A 19,075-nucleotide genomic window follows, 5' to 3' on the forward strand; every position below is an offset into this window, starting at 1 on the left:
TTTGATCTTTGACATTCATTCAATTCAATAAAATCCATGTGGATGGTGTGGAGAACTGGCCTCTCTTAGGTCTTAAGTTTCCTTGTGAGTTGTGTTTTTGACAGAATAGGCATGTTCTTACAAATTTTTTCGCTAAAGTTTCAAAATTTATAGTGTAAAAGTGTGTATTGTCTTGTTTATCTATACTATACTTCCCTCCTGTTGACACATGTATTACATCATGTGTCACTATAACCGCTGTCCTGTAACGACTCTGGTAGTATTGGTTTTCCATCACAGACCATTAAGTCATCTTTCAGTTGTGCTCCACATTTCAGCCACTTGTTCTGTTCAGTGATTGTTGCAGCTTTTTGTTCGGTTTTTAGTACATCAAGTGGTATTTGTGAGCAGTAGTTGATTACTAGTAGCTCTGCCGATTGTTGTGCAGCCTGTTTTGCTGCTTGATCTGCAAAATTATTTCCTTTTGTGACAATAAAATTGTCTTTTTGATATACTGCACATTTGCAAAGTGCCAATTGTTTTGGCAAGGTGATCACTTCTAATAAGATTTTTAAAAAGCTGCCGTGTTTCACTGGGTTACCCGTAGAGGTGACCATACCTCTGTTATGCCAAATTTTTGCAAAGTGGTGCACTGCTGAAAGAACAAACTGGCTGTCAGTGTATATATTTATATTTTGGCCTGTGTGCAATTCATATGCACATATGACTGCATACGTGCAGCTGACTCTTTTACTGCCTCTGCTGCGGCTACACAGGCTTGAACATGCAGGCCTAACGCAACAGAGTCAAATTTACATGAGTCTAAATTTCACCAGGAATGTTAACGAGCATTGTTTTCCTCCAAACGCCTGTGTTATCACAGCTTTCATATAACCTGCTCCTCTATCTACTCGTAAGTAGAAAGGCTTATCATAGTCAGGCAATGTTAAAACTGTATCTGTCTGTAATGCCTATTTTTAAATGACTGAATGCTTCTTCTTCTTTTTTTTCTTCTCTATAGATGCAACATTACATTTTCACTTTAAGACATTTTTAGATGATTTCTAGTTTTTCAAAGAATTCACACATCTCACACATCTTATATATTTCAAACTTTGAAGTTAGAGTTTTTATATATATATATATATATGTATGTTTTTTAAACTTTGAATTGCTCACAGTTCTAAAACTGGGCATTTGTAATCATATGCCTAATCACTAATGTATCACTGCGATCCACAAGTATGGTCACAAATTCGCTTCCAACCAACAAAATAAAATAATCAAACAAAACAAAAAACATACATGAGTCAGGACACAAAAGGAAAAATGCTGCTACTGAAACAGAGCAGACGTGTGAGGGAAAACTGAGCTCACAGACAGCTGCATGTGTTGGCTTTTATGCAGCTTCTGCTCTAAAAACAAATAAATAAAAATAAAAGAAAATGTGTAACATGCTCATCAACTTAGCGGTGTTCACATATTTAATTCAGCTTCTCAATCCTGTAACTTTAGCTGTTGTCTACAGGGTTTGGCTTATTAGTTGTTATTATAGATGTGCTCTACATCTCAGTAATATTTTAACTAGGATAAATGACAGGTTTTCAAGCAGGTTAAGTGCCTCTATGCACCTAATTAATTTAGATATTTCCTTTATTTTCTTCATCTCATATGTCATTATACTGAGTTTGAGCAAACCTTAAGCTTGATGCAGACTACTTCATAACAATCGTCCATCTCACATCATACTGATCTCAATACTTCTTGTTATTAATATTATATCATTATTATCATCATCTTTTTCTTTCTATATAATAACAATAGTATATTACAATATTTTATTAGTGTATATCACTACACTATTACTGAGCCAATTTAATAGGTAGGATCATCTTACTCAGCAAACAGATAATTTAGAATTCATCCAATCTGTACAAATTGGCTTTTTCTCTGAACAGGTTTGTGCCTACTTTTTAGACTGGTCTTCTGTTTGCCTCATCTCAGATCCAACCTTCAGTCACATTCATTCTCTCTGTTGCATGTCGAACCAAGCAATTTATTATTATATATTTTATATTTTATTTTGTATCCATCAAGGGCTTCGGGTGATCTGCAGTTTCACCCTTTCCCAAGCTGGAGACATTTACCTTTTCACACACTTCTTTGGCTGAACAATGACAAGCCATTAATGTACTCTTAGCATCTCTCTATTTTATTTTAAAAGGTTTTTGTGTGAATATTTTTCCTTTTATTCATTTATACATTCTGGGCATGGCCGTCAGCCAACTATGTTTCATTGTTACTATCAGTTTACAGGTTGTTATCCTTCCTATTATTAGTTTCAATACGTAAAATAAGTTCTAATGTAATTTTGTCTTTATTTATTTATTTTTGTACTCCTTATATTTATATCTATTCGTTGGGGTCTGTTTCCAACCTTTTTAAACTACTTTAAACTACATTGATCTCTAGTTTTCACTTAATAAGGGTTTTGTCAGTCACTGCACTGTAGTGTGACCTGATGCTGATTTTTACTATTAAAGTAATCTTCTGAGAATTGTACTTCCTATGGTTTTTTTGTTCGAAACGGTTTTACATACTCCTGTATCACATAACATCCGCACTGGTTTGCCATTTACTTCAGAAACTAATTGATAGACATTAAATACTTCTGCGTCACTTTTGTCATTTTTATTTGGCTTTTTCTCATTTATTCATTCATTTAAATATTGCCGTTTGTCTGTTTTATATCTGCAATCTCTGGCGAAATGCCCTTCCTTGCCACAATTCCAGCACATATTATCTCTTTCTTCACTTCTTTCGCGTAAGTCTATCTGTCCTACATATCTCTGGCCCTTTCCTCTAAATTCCTCCTGTCTGTTACTTTCTAAATCCTCCTAAAAATGCGATAAACTCTGTTTCTGGATCTAATGGAAAGTACCTGTGCTTGCAGTTTTTTATTTATATACACGGAGCGCGTGCTCGGCATTTTGCAATGCGTCGGCTAATGGTCATTCATTGTGACCTAACGTTTTTTCCAACGTGGGATTTCACTGCGGATAGCAGGCCATTCAGGAATGCATTCATTATACCTTCATTATAATCCATTCCTGAATGTTGCCTAAAAACCGGACGCAGGCGATCTAAAAAAAATCGGACGCTGTTTCATTTTCTTTTTGTTTTACTTCGCCAATTTTGCCTATCTTTTCGTGACCACGGCAAGACCACGAATATATTTGGGTTATTATCACGTTGTGCCTCTGCATAAAGACCAGACTGAGGTCTAAACAGATCACAGGATAGTTTAAGGGGGGTCGCAGCAGCGGAAGTGGGGGTTGGCTTCACAGCAGCAGGGGTGGGGGTTGGCTACCTCTGCCTTTTTCATTTTTCTTTATTCTTTAAATCTTTTGTTTCTCCTACTTGTTTCAGTAATACTCCTTTAAGTTGTGATAGTGCAGATGGGCTACATTTTCCTTCCCAGGTGGAACATTTGATCTTTTTAGGATTTATCCATCTTTGCACACTAATTTGTCCGGTGCCTGGACATTTTTTTTTTTTTTTATTCTAACCACTGTTCGTAACAGTAAACTTAGTGGGCTTAGTACCCATTAAACAAAACTGCAGAGCCTTCTCTGTAATTACGACTTAAAGAGTGGTTATTGACCTACGCCCTTCAACTCCAGCTATTCTGGAGCGGTTGTCAATTTTATGAGATGAACTCAACCGTTCTCTTTTGTCACCAGTACTTCAGCTACTGACAGGAAACAAAATGACAATAAACAATGAGAGTGATTCAGCAGCGTACTGGTGCTGTTCAAATCAATTCACTCTCAACACACAGAGAAAACACAAACATTTATACAGACATTTTACACAGTCGCGCAGACCTTTTCGGCAGGCAGACCTAAAAAAATTCCCAATTTAATCCTTAAGCCTTTTATTTGAAATCCTTCGGCGGATTAGTCCTTAAGCTTTTATTTTGAAAATCCTTTCGGCGGCATTAGTCCTCTTATTTTTACACGTGAACCCTTTCAGCGGGTCAGTCTTAAGCTTTTATTTTTACAGATCCGTTGCAGTGGATCAAACCAATTCAATCCGTTCGGTTGGAATTACTCACTAAAGCTTTTATTTAATACGTGGACCCTTTCGGGCGGGTCAATCCGAAGGCTTTTATTTTGAAAATCCGTGCAGTGGATTTAGACTAATTACATAAAAGGCCTAGGGTTCGTTTTACGCGAGTGGTAAGTGAGTGGTTCCTTTACCTGCCCAAAACTTCTCTGGTTATGTTGAAAGTCAGCCACTGGATCCCAGCGTCGTGGATCACTCGATTAAAACACTGCCAGAACCCGAATTTAACGTCTCTGGACTTGACTCCTACCCAGAGGAGGCTGTCGACAGACTTCAGTGAAAAGAATCTCCACGACGCCAGAACACAGTGGCCAATGCTTTCTCTCCGGCTCGGAGGACCAAGAAAATGTGAAGAGAAATTGTAGAAGGCAAAGGAACTCAGACTCAAGATATCTTAATACATGTGCACACATGGACGACCCCCCCTCATGGCCCCATCCATCCCGCACTAGATGTGTGCAGGACAAATGTGAGTGAGAGGGAAGACCGCCCAGGGCATCCAGAACTTGCTTTATTTATACAAGTTTTTCAAGGAAGTAGGAGTGGCAAAAACATTTCCATAAAAGGAAAAAGAGACCGTTAGCTATGTCAGTAGCTGAAACAAAGGAGGTAGTATGTATAGAAATGCCGACATTCCATAAAGGGAAGAGAGAGAGAGGGGGAGCGCCAGTCTGTCTGTTTAAAACCGGATGTCACCACATTCCTCCTAAACATATGGCTTCAATCTCTCTCTCTCTCTGTGTGGCTCCAATTCACAAACTCCTCTTCTTTAATGAAGCTACAACTAAGCAAATTTACAAAATTAAAAAATCTCTCAAACAGTGTGTTGCTTGGTCTGAAATGCACTGGGATGTCGTGCTTGGCGAAAACTCTCCTGAGTTTCTCTGATACACCGGCTACATAGAGGATGACAATGTTGTTGCGTCTGTCTTTCTTATCCTCCCTCACTGGTGTCTGGTCTTCTTTTCTGTGCATCTTTGCTGACTTTATAAACACCCAATTAGGATAACCGCATGTTTTAAGTGCTTCCTTTACATGTGTGTGTTCCTTCTTTTTCCCTTCAGGCTTAGAGGGAACATTTTCTGCCCGGTGGTGTAGGGTCCTAATTACTCCAAGTTTGTGTTCCAGAGGGTGATGGGAGTCAAAGAAGAGGTACTGGGCTTCCGGTAAACTTCAATGTTGAGGTTGCCATTCTCTTCAATGTGCACAGTGCAGTCCAGGAAAGGCAAACAGTCGTCCTTTGTGTCTTCCCTGGTGAACTTGATGTTTTTGTCCACGGCGTTCATGTGCGCAGTGAAGGATTCCACTTCTTGTGTCTTGATTTTGACCCAGGTGTCGTCTACATATCTGTACCAGTGGCTGGGTACTCTCCCTTTAAAAGAGCCAAGGGCCTTTCTTTCCACTTCCTCCATGTAAGGTTGGCTACAATAGGTTGACACGGGGAAGCCCATGGCACAGCCATGTTTTTGTCTGTAGAAGCCCTCGTTGTATTTTGAAATATGTAGTGGTGAGGCAGAGGTCTAACAGTGTGCAAATTCTGATTGGGTGTGAAGTTTGTTCTGTCTTCTAAGGAGCTGCTTTCTTTTAGTCGTTTTCTAACAGTCTCCACTGCCTCCGTGGTGGGTATGCAAGTGAAGAGAGAGACTACATCAAAGGACACCATGGTTTCATCTGGATCCAGGGTAAGTTTCTGGACCTTGTCGGTGACGTCGGTGGAGTTCTTGATGTGATGTGGGGTGTTCCCACATCACATCAAGCAGATTCATATGAATTAGCAGATGCACTATGAACATGTGAGGGCTCTTGCAGGCTCATTTTGATTATTAGGTGTGTTTACCATTCTGCGCTGCATGGGGCTGTGTAGCACTACTGTGTACATTGTGTGATGGGCCCTGGTTTCCCTGCAGCTCTTCCTGAAGCACACTCAAGATATAATATCTAGTATAAAATCTACAATATCTAAAGCTAGGCTTATATATCAAAAATATTAGATCTAGGGCTTTCCAGTTCAGAATCAGCAGAGGTTCACTCAGATTCACACTCACTGACTCTACTAGGTTTGGGAAGGAGATTGGAAAGTAGCAGACTCTGTAAGAGTAAATAAGACCGCCAAACCTTCTCATACAACACACTGTAACATAGTCTCCTCTGAGGAGATATGTAAAGATCTACTGTATGTAAATATCCACAGTGCTCAACTATGAAGAAGAAAGTTATTTAATTCTGGCCTGCTTGTTCTGCTTCCCTTGATTTATTTATTATTTAAAACTAACAAAACATACAGATCTTATTATGGAATAAAAATTGAAAACAAAATTGGAAATAAGTTATTTGACTCAATTTTTGCGAAAAGAAATCTTTTGTTAACCATCTGTGTGACTACTTGTCTTATATCTTTGTATATTGTTATATAATATTTTCATCATAATTATGTTCTCAAGAAAATTGGATGAAGAGTTAAATGTTACTCCTATAATATTTTTTTTATTATCTTACCATAACTTGCAGAAACACTAACAAATCCCAGAGATTTAGGCCTAAGGCGTTCAATAAACATGTTTGCATGACAGCAGTAAAGTTTGCTTAATAAGATCCACAGAGATTAAAAACACTCATAAGACCATTCAACTGATCGTAACCATTTACATTCACAGATGTGGACTGAGATAGAGGATTTCACTGTCTGGTATCTCATGCTTGTATAAAATCGACATAGTTTTCTCTTGGTTTGTAAGTCTGTTTATACGGTCTGTCATATTGCTTGTTGATTTAAATTGTTTGAATATAGCAATGGATGATGAATTAAATGTAACATATATAACCCTTGATGGTTGTCTGAAGGCCAAGAAAGATGCCAAGTGGATTTACTTTACCAAGTGGATCATCATGGCCTTGCCATATTGGTCCATTTGATTGACCTGTATTATAATTATGTATTTATTTCATTTTCATTTTTTAAAGATACTGGGGGATAGGACAGGGAGAAAAAAATGAAAGAAAGAGAGGGAGAGAAAGAAAAATAGAGGGGAGAAGAGATGGTGAGAAAGGGGGGAAGAAAAAAAAGAAAAACAAACAAAACACCTGGATCACCTGTAAGGAGATAAAAAACCAGAAGAGAAAACAAACAACAAAGAGCAACATAATAAAAACAACACCATCACAATAAACTAGCTAACAATAGACTTTTTTAATTTCACCTGTTGAGAATGAAAAAAGAAAACAAGCAGAAGAAAACAAGAGCAATAGAATAAACAACATCACGATGATATATGGGAATATAACTGTAAATACTAAATATTAAACATTATTGTGCAGCACGTAAGATCGACAGCGCACAGTGTGCTTTGAGGTAGGAGCCAAAAAGGGTGTTGTTTGTGTGTATGAGCACCCGTGTGTACACCTGTGAGCATGAACGCACTTGTTTTTAAAAGGTTCCTTCATGTAATGATCTGCTAGAGGGTGTGGGGGAGCCACAGCCCCGTCCACCAGGGCATGAAGCAGGTATGGAGGAGATCAAAACTCCAGACATCCAGAGGCCCTCAGAACACAAGAGACCAAGGAAGACCAACAGAGGGGCAGCCGCACCACTATCCCAGAAAGAGCTGACGAGAGTCCCAGGTGAAGGGTCACTCAGCAGCCGCGGAGCAGAAGCCAGGGGGGGTTGCAGTGACGTGCCTGTGAGCTCCGCCGGCAGCCAGCTGTGCCAGAGTGACCGAGCCCCAGGCCGAGAGGCCGAGGGCACCCCACCTCCGAAGTGGCCCAAGCGAGCCCCAGGCTCCAGGCCCCGACAAGCAGCCACCAAGGAGTGAGCCGGTGTGTACCTGGACGCCCACCCCGGACACAAAGAACCACCAACGCACCGATGTCTGAGGGCGTCTGCCACTGGCAGGGGGAGTGGTAGGAGGAGATGGCGTCTCTAGGGAGATGTCCCTAGAGAGGTGGCATCTGATACCCAACCTGACATATAGACACAGACATTCAATTCAATTCAATTCAATTCAATTTTATTTATATAGTGCCAAATCACAACATAAGTCGCCTCAAGGCGCTTCATACAGGCACACACAGATACAGACATCCATTCCCACCCTCATGCTCTCATATGCAATTACTCAACACTCACCCAACGTGGAGACAGACATAGAGAGACACTGTACACACAATCACACTCCCCAAGCGTACTCTACGAACCGGGTCTAGGTACCCTTGCCCCTGGAGGGGGAAACTGCACCCAGACCCAGGTGGTGTTACCCTTTTCCCTGGGGTGAGGAGAAGCAGACCGCCCAACTCCGCAGCAGCAGGGAGGCCCCACATTCCAGACCCCAGTCGGACGGTCAACTTCTCCTCCTAGCCCCCCCGCTCCAGCAGGCCGCAGAGAACGGGGGTGTGTGAAGACTCCAAACCTCCCTCCACCCGCTCCTATGTAGTGTTGATGCATGTGTGTTCTCTTCCGTGGTGTAGAATGACTACACCAGGGGTGTCAAACTCAAATACAAAGTGGGCCAAAATTGAAAACTGGAACAAAATCGTGGGCTAACATTGATATTTATTGAAAAAAAAAACCTTCCTCCAGATATAAGAATGAACCTTTTCTTATGGACTGAATATGGAACAAGCAAAGCTTAATACTAAACAATATATATATTAGCTGTATAATACCAGTAGGCCAACTCTAATAGTAATTTGGTATGGCTTCGCGGGCCAAATGTAATTAGGCTGCGGGCCAAATTTGGCCCGCGGGCCAGAGTTTGACACCTATGGACTACACCACGGAACAGAAGTTTGATACCATCATCGGGAGGCTCGCGGCTCTCCAACGGGAGATCGAGAGACCAGTGTCAGAGTGTTAAAGAACAGCTTGAAATTCTACGGAGCTGCTCGCATAAAAGAAAAATCAACAATATTCAACATGCGGACACCACGGCGCCAGCTGCTCAGGCCCAAGGCTGGAGCTGAACAACACCTCCCTGATAACGACTGTGTGATGACTATTCTTCCCATCCCATGCAAGGCTGGGTTGGCTGGCAGACTGTTTACTTAGCCTGATAGAGCGAAGGACACTGTCTCAGCTGAACTCTGGACACGCACACACATACACTTACACTGATAAGCACGCACTCATCCCCCTCCCTTTCCAAACGCCTCCGATGCTTGTTTCCTGTGGGGGAAGACGGCGGGTCTTTTTTTTCTGTAACGCTGCCGATCTCCGACTGTATTCCCATGTGATGTCTTTGTTGTTTGTGTAAGTCGGGGGGGGGTCCTATTCCTCTGCGGGGCAACCTGCATATGGCCAATAAAGCATTCATTCAATTCAATTCAATTCAATTCTAAGGTACCTTTAAAACCCAGGAAGGCATGGAGCTACCTGCCAGAGAGCAGCAGGTAAGCGCATAGCCCCTCCTGCTAGCCCTCAATGTGTACGTGTATTTAAAATTGAGAGGTGGGCAACGACGGGGTGAGGTGTACACCCTGATGGTCTTTTGGATTCCGTGTAGCATGCCCACCCCTATATGTATGTGTTATGAGAGTGTGAGTAATGTGAATGTCTAAGTTGTGAGATAAAATTGGGGCACAGGCAGCCAGAAGGGGACAGAGGGGGGGATGCCTCCCCTGCACCCTGGTGACACATCTTTACCCCAAGGCCCTGCATGTGTGGGTGATTGTGGTGGAGCAGGAAGAGGGACGCAGCTGGAGATGGGGAGGGAAGGAAGGGAGGGGCAAGTGACCCCTCCCTGGGGCCAGCTCCCTCGCTGATCCCAGTAGGCACCCCCATACTCTGCAACCCGCCAGGGAAAGGGGGCCCAGGCCCATCCGGACCGGGGCCCAGTACAGCAGCGCCACCCGGCTCCACAGAGCCCGGGACAGCCCACCCGACCCCACCTCAGAGAAAACTGCACCCACCCCGTCTTCCACTCATCTTCCAGACTACACAAGACAATAGACACCCAGGCTGAGATCTTCCTCCACCTCTCCTGTATCTCCCCCTCCTGCAGAGTGAGTTCCTGAAGAGAGGAGAGCTCCTGCAAGATGTAACAACCTCCCCCACCAGTTGAAGAGCCCCCCAGGTGGCTCGATGCACCGGCGGCACCCTGCGCCAGGACTGGGCCCCCATACACCCACCCGCCCACAACCCCGGCAACACACCAACCAGGACCCAAGCCCCCGAGGCCCAGCCAGGGCCCCAGCCCAGAGACGGACCGCCCCCAGAACCTGACGCCCATCCCGGACCCACCAAGGGGCAGCCAGGCTACCAGGTCTGTAACCCACATTCATCAGCACAGACCCTCCCCTGGCCCCGCTGCACGCAGCCATGAGGAAACGGTCACCTAAGAGCCAACAGAGCCCTTAATAGGCCATGACCGCTACCCCGGGTTGAGCCCTCGAAGGAAGATGCTCCTGGGGAACCCCCCGACGCCCTAAGCCTGCCCCTACCCCCACACCAATCACAACAGCGAAGGTGGGAGTAAACTATGATCCCCCACCCCCACTAGGTGATGGAGCTGATCAAAGGAGCCCAGAGCAATTGATCTGATGTGGTGGCAGAGGCTGTATCAAGACTAATGTAATCTAATAGATAATTTCTATATTGGTTAGAATTAAGATTCTTTTTATTTTTCCAGTTCATGAGGACTGTTTTCTTGGCTATGCATAGGGCAGTGAAAACCATATGGGCTATATTCTTTTCTGTAGTGACATTATCTAAGCTGCCCAACAAACACACTAAAGGGGAAGTTGGAATGTTACATTTCAGACACTTCGATAAGTCCTCACATATCTCGCGCCAAAACTTCTGAACTGGTGGACAGAACCAAAGAGCATGGATATAATTGTCCGGTGAATTGGTTTGGCAGTGTGAGCAGTTGTTGGTAGACGTAAAGCCCATCTTGAACATCCGATGACCTATATAGTGCACTCTATGTAGTATTTTGTATTGAATTAATTGAAGACTGGGATTTCTAATTAGATGAAAGGTTTTTAAGCAAATCTGAGACCAGAAGTTTAGGTCTAAGTTAACTGATAAATCCGCTTCCCATTTTGCAATAGGAAGTGATATTGATTCATCTGTTTTAGAAAGCATTCTGTATATTTTGGAAAGTAATTTGGGGGTTTTAAGAGTAAGAAATTGAACCACACTTGGTGGTGTTTGTAGTTCAACTTGACCCGGTTTAAATTTCTTTTTTACTATGGATTTAATTTGTTGATATTCCAAGATACGTTTCTTGTTGATCCCATATTGTGCAACTAGTCTGTCAAACGAAATAAAGTCTGTTCCTTCCCACATATATTCCAAGTATTTAATTCCTTTGCAACTCCAATCTGGAAAGTTTATCATATTATTGTTTTGTAATATGTCCGGATTGTTCCAGATAGGTGTACATTTGCATGGGATTAATGAAGACTCTGTCATTTTTAGAAACTCCCACCATGCTGTCAGAGAAGAGCTAATATTGATGCTTTTAAAGCATTCATGTTGTTTGATGTTTGAGCTGATAAATGGTAGGTCTGAAATTTCTAGGTTATTACATAGTGCCTGTTCTACATCTATCCAAGGTTCATCTAAGAGGGTGTGTTTAAACCATCTAGAGATGAACTGGAGCCTGTTGGCTAAAAAATAGGGATTAAATTTAGGCAGATCTAATCCTCCTTTATCCTTGGTCCTTTGTAGTGTTTTTAAGCTGATACGTGGGGGTTTATCTTTCCAAAGGAATTTAGAAGTATACGAGTCTAGAGATCTGAACCAATCTTGTGATGGCTTATTTGGGATCATTGAAAATAAATAGTTTCTTTTTGGCAAGACCATCATTTTTATAGCGGTGACCCTTCCCATGAGTGATATGGGTAAAGATTTCCATCTAGCCAGGTCGCCTTCTATTGTCTTTAAAAGTGGGATGTGGTTTATTTAGTTAATTCTGAAAGTTTAGGAGAGACATTAATACCTAAATATTTTATATTTCCACATTGCAGTGGGGAAAAAGAAGAATTATGGAAGGAGCAATTAAACTGTTGATTTCGACCAGTTAATTGAATAATCTGAGACACTTGAGAAGGAATTTATCAATGCAATTACCCCAGAGATATTGGTTTGTGAGTTTTGGAGAAAAAGTAACACATCATCTGCATAAAGGCTGATTTTATGTTCCATATTCTTACATTTTATGCCCTTAATTGTTGTAGCCTGTCTAATTGCTGCTGCTAGTGGCTCAATAAAAATTGCAAACAGTAAAGGGGAGAGTGGGCATCCCTGTCTGGTGCCCCTCAGAAGAGAGAAGCTGGAGAATGTTTGGTCATTTGTTCTGACACAAGCTGTTGTGGAGTTATATAATATTTTTAACCAGTTTATGAAAGAGGGTCCAAAACCAAATTCATGTAAAGTTGCAAATAGAAATTTCCAGTTAACTCTGTCAAATGCTTTTTCTGCATCTAAAGAAAATATTATGGTTTCAATGTTTTTACTGCACGAGTAGTCTATTAAATTAAGTAATCTACGTGTATTTGTTGATGAGTGCCTACCTTTTATAAAACCAGTTTGGTCAGGATGAATTAAAAGGGGGTTATTTTCTCTAATCTCTTTGCGAGAGCTTTGCAGATTATTTTAAGGTCTACATTAATAAGGGATATTGGACGATAGCTTGAAGGAAATACAGGGTCCTTGCCTGGTTTTTGTAAGAGACTGATATTTGCAGAATTCATATTTGGTGGTAGTCTACCATTTTCTTTGATTTCCTGCAACATCCTGTGAAAAACTGGTGCCAGAATTGTCCAGAATTCTTTGTAAAAATCTGTTGGAAAACCGTCTGGACCAGGAGCCTTATTATTGGGCATACTTATCAGAGCTTCCTGGAGTTCACCTGGCGTCAGTGGCGAATCCAGTGCCATTGCTTGGGTGTCTAATAATTTTGGAAGAGTTATGTTGTCGAGAAATTGATCAATTTCATTTTTAGATGGGTTTATTTGTGGTGTATATAAAGTTTCATAGAAATCCCTAAAAATTTTGTTTATTTTTTTAGGATCATATATTGTATTCCCAGATAAATCTTTAACAGCACATATAGTTGTTTTTTCTTTATTGATTTTAAATGGTTAGCAAGAAATTGTCCGGATTTGTTACCGTGTTCATAATTTTGCAGAAGTCTTTTTACTAAGAATTTAGTCTTTTTATTAATAATTTCATTTAATTCTAGTTTTGTCTTGCGTATTTTGTTTAATATTTCTTGATCTTGGTGTGACACATAGGCTTTTTCTAAGGATTTGATGTTTTTCTCTAGTTTCTGAATTTTTTTGTTTTCTTCTTTCTTCTTATGTGATGAGAAAGAGATTATTTTACCTCTCATCACGGCTTTCCCTGCTTAATTTCTAAATTATTAACTAACAATCTTGTGCTTAAAGTGCTTTGTCAATATTGTAGAAAATGTTAAACTTAATCATCATCTTGGCCTCCTCTGACGACCTTTTTGCTGTTGTATTCTGCTAAACAGACCCATCAAGAGCCTTCAGTTTTCAGGCCCTTCTTCTGTGGAACCAGCTTCCAGTTTGGTTTTGGGAGACAGACACTATCTCTACTTTTAAGATTAGTCTTAAAACTTTCCTTTTTTGCTAAAGCTTATAGTCACGGTTGAACCAGGTAACCCTGTATCCTCCCTTAATTATGCTGCAATAGACGTAGGCTGCCGGGGATTCCCATGTAAGAACTGAAATGAAGTTGAAGTCACAAACAAAGAAATGAAATCAATATTTAGTAGATCCTCCTTTTGCAGAAATAACAGCCTCTAAACGCTTCCTGTAGGTTCCAATGAGAGTCTTAATTGTGGTTGAAGGTATTTTGGGCCATTCCTCTTTACAAAACATCTCTAGTTCATTCAGGTTTCTTTAACTCACACCACAGATTTTCAATAATATTCAGGTCTGGGGACTGAGATGGCCATTCCAGAACGTTGTACTTGTTCCTCTGCATCAATGCCTTAGTGCATTTTGAGCAGTGTTTCGGGTCGTTGTCTTGTTGAAAGATCCAGCCCCGGCGCATCTTTAGCTTTGTCACTGATTCCTGGACATTGGTCTCCAGGATCTGCTGACACTGAGCAGATTCTGGATACTATTTTACTTCTAAAATTAAGTTAATGATTTGTTCTACCTTTGTGGCTTGTTTGTAGTGACTATTGAATGCTCTGACACACGGCCTTATCATATTCTGTACAGATTCCTTATTTAACACAACGATAATGACTGCTCTTGAGTTCTGTGCCTGAGTGCAGTTATTAATCACAGATGCATACTGTGCATGGGTGCAACTTAGCTTTGCCTGAGCTCTAATACAGATCACTTAAATCAACCATTGTTGGAATGTCATGTATTTTTAAGAGTTCACTGTATTTTTTTTCTCACTTCCTCTCTCTCTATGGCTTCTCGCTTTCTCTATTGCTCTTGTTGTGGAAGTTTTCCATTAAATAAAGCCTGCAGACAAGCGATGAGTGGTAGCTAGCATTCTTTAATCACAAAACAAAGAACAGAATACAAAGCTTGGTGGAGAGCATGCATGATCGCGGGGCAAACGGTCAGCAGAGTCTCTCCCTGAGCCTAGCATGGCTCTCAGTTTAATACCTTCTCGAGGAACAAAAGGCTTTACACAGCTGTTTCACACATTAAGATTCACACTCCCTTGCTACCTCCCAGAGTCATCAAAGAGACAAAAGACTCTTTCTGTGGAGTTGTCTGCTTCCCCCCCAACTTCCTTACCAGACCCCCACCATCTGTCTGTCTGTCAACTGCATGAGTGTTAGACATGCTAAAATCCAGTGGCACTAAGGCATTATACAATAAAATAATCTTAATAATACATAAGTAAAAGAAATTCTTATACACTCTAAAGCACCTTATGTTTTGGGCATGTCTAGTAGATGTAGTCAACGGCTTGTTTTATAGATTACATCATTAACAAAGCAAATTTCAGTTGTGTTAGGGCTTCGTGCGTGGAGGAGAGGAAGGGATGACCCAAACGCAGGACTCGCAGTGAAAAGTGTTTATTGCAGATGGAGTGAATGAACAGAACAGAAGCACAAAATTGTGGGCTGGCTGGCTGGCTGGCGGGCTGACTGACTGACTGACTGAGTGACTGATTAAATGAGCAAAGCATACGGCAACAACCTAACATCAACAGCAACATCAATGTCATGACCAGGATGAAACTGAGGACTTAAAAATACAGACTGAATGATTAATGATTAGAGACCGGTTAGTGAACAGCTGAACATAATCTAACTAATGATACATAGAAGTAACAGGAACAGAACAACAGGAAATGAGAATAAGAAAAAGAAAATAAACTGAACCTGAACAAACTGAAAACACTGGGTGAATGACCCAGGAACCCTGACATTGTGCTGCTCAATGGCATCTGATGGGCATGAGTTAAGTAGAACATTCTGCAATATGCTACATAAGTCATGCCTGGCTCTGCTTCTTTTCATCCATCCAGTCCACTGATCCGATTTTTTTCTTTATCCCAAAGTCAAACCAAAAGAACAACTGTTCTAATGAGTGGTAACTGCTGCCTACAAGTTGCTACTCATGAGTGGGATTAATGCCATTTCGTGAACATACTGGTCTGCACATTCTGTATTGTATACTGGCCAAACAAACTAAATAGCTTTGCTTGTCTGATTGGCCAACAGGGCTACCTTTCCCTCCATACCACCTGAAGGCCGTGCTTGGGAACTTTCTGCTCTCTGCTCCTTTGTGTTTTTCTTTCATAAACTTGTAAAAATAAACAAACAAACATAGAATGTTACAGTCCTACAAGAACACTGTATACCAGGGGAGCTCTTTTGGTGGCCCTCCTTTTGGGCTATTCACTTCAACTCCTTTTCCACAGTATTTCTGCTGCTACATCAAAAAACCTTTTCTGTACAAACTGAAACACAAATACAAAACCAAATTAACATCTATTAGGCAACCTCAGAGGTCTCCATCTCCATTCCAATGTTTTGTTTTTGTGATAATGCCCTTAACTTTATATAATGAATGCTTCATTGGGATACACTGAATGTGTTCTTCTGTTCATGCTTTCTGAAATGCCAACTCTTTGCTAAGATGCTAATATTCTTTATTATTGACACAGACAGGAAAACTAACAACTTGAATTTACAACTTAACAGCAACACAGTATTAAGTTAAGAATAAATAACATGAGCAAACAAACAAAACAACAGCAAACAAATCAATTAAAAATGCATTCAAGAAAACAGAACAACGGTGATACCTTAAGGTGGTTTATATTTCATAGTAAGGAGAAAACCCCAGATAATATCTTATAATTGTTTATATGTTATCACAATAGCACGGCATAAAGTCCATGTGGATTATGTGCGTCATTATTCAAGTTATTGTTTGTTTTTTGTGTTCAACAAAAATAATATTGGAAACATATCCCTTAGTGAGAGCCATGTGTGTATTGTATGTAAATAGCAGTATAGTATATTTAAAGAAATCTGAATAACAAATACACTAAAAACAATAATTCCCCCTCCCAAACAAATACAACCTCTATCTTAAATATATATTATACATATACTATGCAAAAATAATAGATTGCTATAATATATATCTCAGACAGAGAAAAGACAACTTCTATATTGTGAAACATAATACACACATGAACACAACAGTTAAATTAAACATCACATCTACATTATACCCTTTCAACATGAGCTTTGCCAGATATTGAGTTTTCCTTCACAGAACAATTTCGTGAGGTGCTTAGAGATTTCTTTCATTTTCAGTCCATAAACAATTGGATTAAAAAGAGGATGATATAAAACCACTTGTAAGGTCAATATAAAACGTGCAACTTTTGGCAAATTCATTTCTAGTCGAGCTACAATTATATCATATGAACACAAACCTGAAAAGCTGACTAATACAAGCAGGTGAGGTAAACAAGTCTGTGCAGCTTTTTTCCTGACCTCCCTGCAGCTCCGATAGCATATTATAAATATTTTTGTGTAAGTAAAAAGTATAAAAAGCAAAGGAAGAAATACAGTGTTAAGTAAAATAAACACACCATATATGATATATGTTGTTCTTGAGGTGTCACAGTAAAGCTTGGAAATTGCATTATTACAAAAGATTCCATTCAAAGTAAAACTGCAAATTTTATAACTCTGACTCATTACAACTGATGGCACAAGCTGACAAGCAGGCAGAAGCCAAGCTAACCCTAGTAAAATTATGATAGTTGTTTTTTTCATGATGGTTGTATATTGCAGGGGTTTGCATATAGACACATACCTGTCATATGCCATAGCTGCTAATAGAAGGAACTCTGATCCTGTTAGAGAATAATAAATAAATGCTTGAAAGCTGCATAGTGAATGAGTTGTGATCTGCTTGTCTGATAAAAAGTCAATCAAAAGTTCTGGGTAGATATTAGTGCTAAACATAACTGAGTTCAGTAACAACCCTGCAATAAAAATATACATAGGCTCATGCAGGTTTTTCTTGATCCATATGAGACACAATATAGTTGAATTGCTGCAAAGTATTAGAATATATGCTGTAAACATGATGGCAAAATACAGAAATCTGTATTTGTTCAATTCAACATGCCCACCAAAAGTTATATATGTCACATTAAATTTATCATTCATTTGGTCCATAAAAATAAATGGTCACTAAAGCAGGCTGGATATAGAAGTCACACTGTGAGGGTTTCCTCAAAATACAGCCACTTTGAGACTAATTTATTTGAGCTGGACACTGCCTTAACCTCAATGGATCTCATTAAACCCTCCATGTGAACAAACAACTTCAAAAACACTGGAGACATGATGTTTTGATTGACAGTTTTCCTTCTGTGTAATGTAAATTTTATCAGCATTTAAAAAATAATTAAAAAACAGTCAAGTTAAGTTGGCGGGGCATGATTGCAGATGCCATGCCTTCCCTGCACGGCACCACATGCTGCGTACCGCCACACCAACATAGTTAGATAATCATTAGACTCAGACTCAAAGAGTCAAGAAGTTTATTGTCATTTTGTATGGTGTTACCCAGCCTGAAATGAAAAACTGTTTCTCACCAGCCTCTACAGTGCAATAAACAATACAGTACAGTTAAAACTTTAAATACAGTTGAAAAAGAATACAGTTTAAAAAGAGCAGGAAAAAAAGCAGTAATGAATTGCAACAACAGTTATGGATAAATAACATAAAATCTAAGTTCTAACACAAACTCAAGTCACATTTGTTCTGGTAGATAGCAGCAGTCCTTTCGCAGAATGGGATGGTTAAATTAGGTAGTGTGTATATCTAGGGAGTATATTGTATGTGTGTGTGTGTGTAGGTAGGTGGCATTACAGTCCATTTGTTGACCTCACAGTGTAGCTGTGTGAATAGCTAACCAAACCGACTGCAGGGAAGGTAGCAGCGGCGACGAACAGGTCCAGAGGTCGGCAGCAGGGAATGGGGAATGCAGCGACGAAATAGGTCTGGAGGCCTCTGCGGAGAAGGAAGCACCTGCAACAAAACAGGTCCGAAGGCCATCTGTGCTGGTGAAGAAGTCCAGTCAGAGGCCTGGAAGGTGGCCTCCAACTCTGAGCCTGACAAGGCAGTGGCATGGCAACCACAGGGCCAGACGAGGCACGGCAGCCGCAAATGATTGAGCAGGTGGTGGCCCTGCAGGCTGGATGGATCCCTCGGACCCTCCAGCGTAGACTGAAGATGGCTGAACAAGCCCCTCAGACCCTCCAGCGGAGATATGTGGCTGAACGTGCCCCTCGGACCCTCCAGCGGAGGCAGGCTGCTGAACGGGCCCCTCGGACACTCCAACGGAGGCAGGCTCAGGACCAGCAGGCACGGAGACCTCTGGCAGTGACAAGACGGAACCAGCAGGCACAGAAACCTCTGGCAGAGACGAGATGGAACCAGCAGGCGCAGAATCCTCTGCCAAAGAAGAAGCTGGTTGGAGCTCTGCAGGA

General features: G+C 40.9%; 1 protein-coding gene across 1 annotated transcript; it reads right to left on the reverse strand.

Annotated features, from left to right (window-relative positions):
* Positions 1–16,759: 16,759 nt before the first annotated feature.
* LOC120744637 (olfactory receptor 2T27-like) lies at positions 16,760–17,854 on the reverse strand. Its single transcript, XM_040049502.1, has one exon. The coding sequence runs from the start codon at positions 17,754–17,756 to the stop codon at positions 16,800–16,802; it is 957 nt and encodes a 318-aa protein (XP_039905436.1). The 5' UTR covers positions 17,757–17,854; the 3' UTR covers positions 16,760–16,799.
* Between the last annotated feature and the right edge of the window lie 1,221 nt (positions 17,855–19,075).

This window comes from Simochromis diagramma, unplaced genomic scaffold, assembly GCF_900408965.1.
Source record: "Simochromis diagramma unplaced genomic scaffold, fSimDia1.1 OVJJ01000322.1, whole genome shotgun sequence".
NCBI classification, from domain to species: domain Eukaryota; kingdom Metazoa; phylum Chordata; class Actinopteri; order Cichliformes; family Cichlidae; genus Simochromis; species Simochromis diagramma.

What these genes read in the sequence shown, in the direction of transcription:
- LOC120744637 (XM_040049502.1), bottom strand. Translation starts at nt 17,756, where the DNA reads ATGGACCAAATGAATGATAAATTTAATGTGACATATATAACTTTTGGT.